The following is a 6289-nucleotide window of genomic DNA, read 5'->3' as shown; positions in this document are numbered from 1 at the left end:
AGCCATGGGGGGGAGCCCTCCCGTGGCCGCAGCCGTGTTGTGCTCGCGCTGGGCGCACGTGATTGAGGTGGAATGGAGCCCCATCCAGTCGGACACACTGGCCCCTGGGCCCCAGCTGCCCCGGTTTTTAGAGTATTGAAGTTGCAGGAGGCATGGAAGCCCACTCTACCATCTTGTGTTGATGTTTGTCTTTGCACACACACATATATTCTTGACCCTACATCTTGAAGGTGATACGGGAATTTTACGATCCGGATGATTTTGCAACGGAGCCCTCGTTTCACATGCTTTAAAATGCCTTTGCACAGCCATTGGCCGGTTTTAGCAGTGGCCTACATTTGGGGAAAACGTAAGTATGGGAGAAGTTGAGCACATCAGTGTTCGTACACCTGTTTATTGCCCGGAAATGGTGCTGGTGGTTACGGTCATTACAGGCTCCGCAGGCAGCGCCTGGTACCAGCTGCACCGCCTTCCTGGAATTAGAAGGGACCCTAGTGCCCTCCCCAGGTCACCGTGACCTTCCCTTCCCCCTAATTCTTGCCCTCACCTCTTAACCCCGTTTAAGTCATCGCGGTAAAGGGAAAGGAGTGAGATTGGGTTACGTAATCAAGTTTCTGTAGTTCGATAGTGACAGAACCAGATTTCAGTTTATAAATGGATAGTTAAGGAGCCAGATTTTAATTTATATAGCATTGACTTAAATTACAAACACATTTGGCTATTTTCAGATAATAGCCCAACTGAGGGAAATAAACCTGATCTTTAGGACCAGCCTACATTTCTCTTTCTTAACTATGTAATTTAGGGTCTAGCCTCCATTTTAAGTATCATGTAGCCATCCAAGTTTCAATAAACAGTAACCAAAGAATTAAGAAAATACTTATAGGTGAAGTAGGTTGAAGATGTTTTTCCTCATGTTCGCTTGCAGCAACTCACAAGAATGTGTACTTAACCTTGAACCAAGCTCTTAAACTTGTTTTACTTGTAGAGGATGAAAGGTGAACTGCTTATAAAGGTTTTTGGTTTTATAGTCCCTGAAGAAAATTTATTTCCCACTGGGGTTGATACTGCTTGTTATTTTAATGGTTGGTGTAATAAATGCTAGTCTCTAAATTTTCTATAATGATTGAAAAATTCCCCCTCCCCAGCACTCTCCCCCCCTCCCCCCCCCATTAAACAATTGTTCTTAGGCAGTGAGTCACTCCTCACCAGACCTTTAAGAGGTCTGAATCACTCAAATCGCCCAAAAGTATCTGAATTGATTCTTTGGAAATGTAAAGTTCTCCTCTGGTTTATATGGGAAGATGGTTAACCAGAATATTAACTAAGCCAGGAGGGCTGCTTCCCAGCACACTTGGATACATGGGAGTGTGCTGTAATGGCCTTGTGCTAACCATGCTGCCCGGCCGTGAGGGTCATGCCAAGGTCATGCTAACACAGTATATGGATGCATTTTAATAAACACTGACTTGCCTTGACAGCTCTGGTCGTACTTTTCTGGAAATGTATTTCTAAAGTTTTAATAAATATTGATACTGTTAGTGAAGCAGCATCCTGGCTGCGGCCACCACCTGCTCCCCTTAGTACTTAGAACTCGTGGTTCCAACATGGCGCTGCTGTATGGAGCACAGTGTCATTCTGCATCTGGCGAAGCTTTATAGGTTGTGTTTTAATAATGTCCTCGTGGTGGAGATGTTTGCTTTTGAGTTGCTTTTCTACCCCTCTAGTTGTCCCTCCTTTTCCCTACCTGGAAAATAAAGGGAAGTGGTGGTATGTGGAGAGAATTGGGGAGTATCTGATCTCGCCGCTTTGTAAGGAGTGAAGACACTGAGGCCTCAGAAGTAACTCCCAAATCATAGGCCACTCACCAAAGTCAGGACCAGAACCCAGGCCTCCGACTGCTTGCTCTTTTCCTAGCCTTCCATCAATACCGACCTCTTAACTTTTTACAAACATACTGGCTTGTCATTTCCCTTAGACACATACACATTTTAAATGTATTACTTGATGAATTACCACTGGGTGAACAAACCTACCATAAGCAGCACCCAGGGTCAAGGAATAGAGCGGGAGCAGCATCCAGAACCCCTAGGACTTTCCATGCACTACCCTGTTTACTTGCCTCAAAGGAGACAACTTTGTTAGCACCGGAGATGTAAAAACTCAGCTGCTCTTTCTGAGCTTCTTATAAAGGAATCTTACAGGAAGGCCATATTGTTGGGTGATTCCTCGAGTGGAAAAGTGTTAATGAGGTGACAGTGTAAAAGCGTGTGGTATGGTGAGGTACGTGCCCTCAAAGCCAAGCTGCCCTGCTGCTGTCACCTGTGGATGGCTAGCCAGCTGAACGGTGTTCGCCCAGCACAGGCAGGGAGGCTCTGAAAGGATGCTAGGTGTATTGTGAACAAAAAAACAGGGTGTCCAAAAAAATGTGTACACACTTTAACAGCTGATAGCTCAATTTTGAAAAGGAAATATATCTTAATAAACACTGCCTTTATAATTCAAAGTATGTTTGTACATTTTTGGGGGACACCCTACATATATTCATTTGATAGCTGCTGCTGTTTATGATACTAGACATGAATTTATGTCATGGTCTGCTGAATATCCACAGAATTCCAGTTCTCACCTGCCAGGAATTTTGGATAAACACCTTGTTTCTCAATTTTCAATCAGTGATCAGTTTTACTCAGAAAATGTAATTCATGAGGGTTTATTTGTATCAACCAAGCAAGGATTTGGTAAGTGCTTGAATGACAAGCTGTGTCCCGTCCCTCATGTGAGAGTTGAAGGGTATATTGGATTGAGTCATCTGGGTTTTTCTAGATTAGGGAAAGGAGAACTTGAACTTGCTCCTCCATTTTCTTCCTATTCGAAACTATGGAATGCCAGGCCGGAACTTGACAATGGGGAAGAGGAAGGGAGAACAGGGTGTTGTTGGGGGGGAAAGGGGGGGCGGTGGGGGTGGTGTGGGTAACCACCTAATAAGGCATGGGAAGCTCTCCAGGCCAAAACAAGCCTCTCCTGAGCCATGGCTTTTGGAGGCAGTCTTCTGCCTTGGGCATTCTAGATTACAGATGTCAGGCTCTGAGCCTTGCTCTCTGGATTCTATTTGGCTCTGCCACCAAAAAGGTAGGCCTAGATTTTTTTTTCTTTTTTTAAATTGATTTTAGAGCGAGAGGAAGGGAGAGGGAGAGATAGAAACATCAATGAGAGGTAGACATTGATCGGCTGCCTCCTTCACGCCCCCTACTGGAGATCGAGTGGGAAACCTGGGCATGTGCCCTGATGGGGAATTGAACCAGCAACTTCTTGGTGTATGGGTTGATGCTCAACCATTGAGCCACACTGGCTGGGCTAGATTTTCTTTAAATCAGAAGAGAATGCTAATTACCTTGCCTTAAAAAAAACCATTTTAAAACAATGATAAATATGGTGTTTAGGGTGAAGAATTTAACTGTTGCAGAAGTACTAACTGCTTTACTTTTTGTTCATGAAGTTCCAGAAAATAATCTGAATTATGCCTTGTGTAATGGCCTGTGCACTGAAAAATAATCTCTCCAAATTTCGTGGTTCTTGTGGAATTTGTAATTCGTTATGCTGAGACTGAAATGATACTGTGGAATAGAAGTTAAACTATCACATTGCTGACAGCTGTGTGCTCTGGGACAGGCTACTTAAACTGCTTCCCTACCTGTAATAATCATTCCTGTCTAATGGGGTTGCAGCGAGGCTTTAATAAATCACTGTATGACAGGGCTTAGGTAGTGAATACTATAAGGTGTGCTGCTATCCCAGGAGTAAAAACAGTATTGTGTTTGTCCTTGTCCCACTAGCACAGTGACCCTTCTCTGCCCTTGATTTTGTAGTATCTCCTGCTGTCTTGCATTTCAAAGATTGTTTTAAGTTTAATAAAACAAAATTAAATTGGCATTAATATGTATGCTGGACATAATTACTGGGCCAGGAAAACAAACCAGGGTAGGTAGTCAGCAGTTAGGAGGGAGATGGGAGAGCAGCCCAGCAGATCAGGGCTGGTTCCTGGTAACCTGAATTCTCAGATTCTAGGCCTCTCGTTACTAATTGTGATTCCTAGGCTAAGTCTGTTTAGCTACCACCCTCCCTCTGCCCCACCTCTCTCCGTAGATAACCACCCTCCTGGACTTGATGTTTATCATCCGCCTGCAGGTCTTTTTTTTTTTTTTTAACTGATTTCAGAGAGGAAAGGAGAGGGAGAAAGAGGTAGAAACATCAGTGATGAGAGAGAATCATTGATGGGCTGCCTCCTGCAGGTCTTATACTTTCATAGATACAATGTAACCTTCATCATTTAAAAACATTTTCAGCCTGCCCTCTCAGTGATTGAGTGTATACCTATGAATCAAGAGTTCAGGGCTCGATTCCCGGTCAGGGCACATGCCCAGGTTGCAGGCTCAATCACCAATGTGGGGCGTGCAGGAGGCAGCCAATCAGTGATTCTCTCTCATCATTGATGTTTCTATCTCCTTCCCCTTCCTCTGAAATAAATAAAAATATATTACAGATATGTAAAAAAATTTACAAATATTGTATATGTTAGAATTTCTTGGCTCGTGAGGTTCATCCTCTTTGGAGGATATACCTAGGAACAGAATTGCTTAGCTGTGGATTGTACATATTTCACCTTAACTAGAAATTGCTGAGTTACTCTCTAAAATGATTTTGGAAACTTATATTCCCACAAAATATGCATTTTTTACTTGAATCATTAATACTTGACATCAAACTTTAAATTTTGCCAATTTGAAGAGTAAAATGGTGGTTTTCATTTGCATTTCTGCTTTTATTTATCCTTAGAGGTCATTTCATGCTAATCCTGATAGATCCTATTACTACCTCTTTAAAAAAACACACAACAAAACTTCAAATTTTGGAATAATTTGAGATTCACTGAGAAGTTACCAAGATAGCACCGTGAGTTCCTATGTACCCTTCACCCAGCTTCCCCTAGTGTGCACATCTTACAGAATCACTGTACATTTGTCAGAAGAAATTACTATCAGGACAGTATGTTACCGGGACTGCAAGCTTTATTTGGGACTTATCAATTTTCTCACTAATTGCATGTTTCTGTTGCAGTGTCCAACCCAGATTACCACATTGCACTTAGTGACATATCGTCTTAATCTCCTACCTCCAGCTGTTTAAAATGTAGCTGCAGAGTATTTCATTGTATAGATGTGTCAATTAGCCAACCCTACGTGAGATGAATTCTAACGGCACTTCCAAATTTTAAATCGAGTTCTGGCTATATTTGGATAGATAACTGCTTTTGAAAAGAAATAATTTACATGGTAGGCCGAAACTTCATAAATCAGATAGAAGGAAATGCTATAGAGAGTTCTTTTGGCCAGTCTTACGAATGTCGCTTACCCTTCAGCAGTGTGATGGCTCGCTCTCCTGTGTAGCTATGTAGCTTCCTGTTAACAACTTGCAAGGTCACATGACATCTGGCCCTTGGCTGCCTCTCAAAGCTGTCTTCTCCCTCCCGTCAGGTCAGGGCTGCTGTCCAGCCCCCTTGCACCTTATTGTTGCTCAGAACCGTTGCATTCTGTACTTGACTCGTCTGAGATAAGCCAGGCGGTGTGCTCCCTCCTCTGAGGTCTCTGCTCAGATGTTGCCTAGTCGGACTCCCCCCTGCTCTGTCTGCAGTGGCCATGCCATCCTGCCCTAGGCTTGCTCTTCTCTGGGTTGGCTTCATTTCTCCTCAGAGCACTCACCACTGCCTGGCATTGTGTTACCTTTATTTGCTGTCTTGATCCCTTGCTGTATCTGCAGCATGTACAGCAGTGCTCAGCACAAAGAGCTCAGCATTGCTGACCGTGGTGTGAGGTGTAGCCACGTAGACGTCAACTCAGGAAGTGCTGGTGGGTTGGTGTGCACAACACTTAAATGTTAATAGTGCTAAGTCTTTTTTTAAATTTAAATCTTTATTGTTCAGATTATTACAGTTGTTCCTCTTTTTCCCCCCATAGCTCCCCTGCACCCAGTTCCCACCCCACCCTCTGCCCTTACCCACCTCCCCTCACTGTTCTCATCCATAGGTGTACGATTTTTGTCCAGTCTCTTCCTGCATCCCCCGTACCCCTTCCTCCCTGCCCCCCGCCCCGAGAATTGTCAGTCCACTCCCTTTTTATGCCCCCGATTCTGTTATATTCACCAGTTTATTCTGTTCATCAGATTTTTTATTCACTTGATTTTTAGATTCACTTGTTGATAGATATGTATTTGTTGTTCATAATTTTTATAT

The 6289-nt window shown here is 43.4% G+C and overlaps 1 protein-coding gene across 1 annotated transcript in view; it reads left to right on the top strand.

The window, feature by feature from the left end:
* The first annotated feature begins 5818 nt into the window (after window positions 1-5818).
* The window catches only part of PSAP (prosaposin), a 28119-nt gene continuing 27648 nt past the window's right edge, over window positions 5819-6289 (top strand). The window contains exon 1 of the mRNA XM_006761017.2: window positions 5819-5866. Within this exon, the coding sequence (XP_006761080.2) occupies window positions 5819-5866 (48 nt within the window). The remainder of the gene's footprint in view (window positions 5867-6289) is intronic.

The sequence above is a fragment of the Myotis davidii genome, unplaced genomic scaffold, assembly GCF_000327345.1.
Source record: "Myotis davidii unplaced genomic scaffold, ASM32734v1 scaffold134, whole genome shotgun sequence".
In the NCBI taxonomy this organism is placed as follows: Eukaryota; Metazoa; Chordata; class Mammalia; order Chiroptera; family Vespertilionidae; genus Myotis; species Myotis davidii.
Note: the sequence above shows the minus strand (reverse complement) of the source record. Positions and strands in the feature narration are given on the sequence as shown.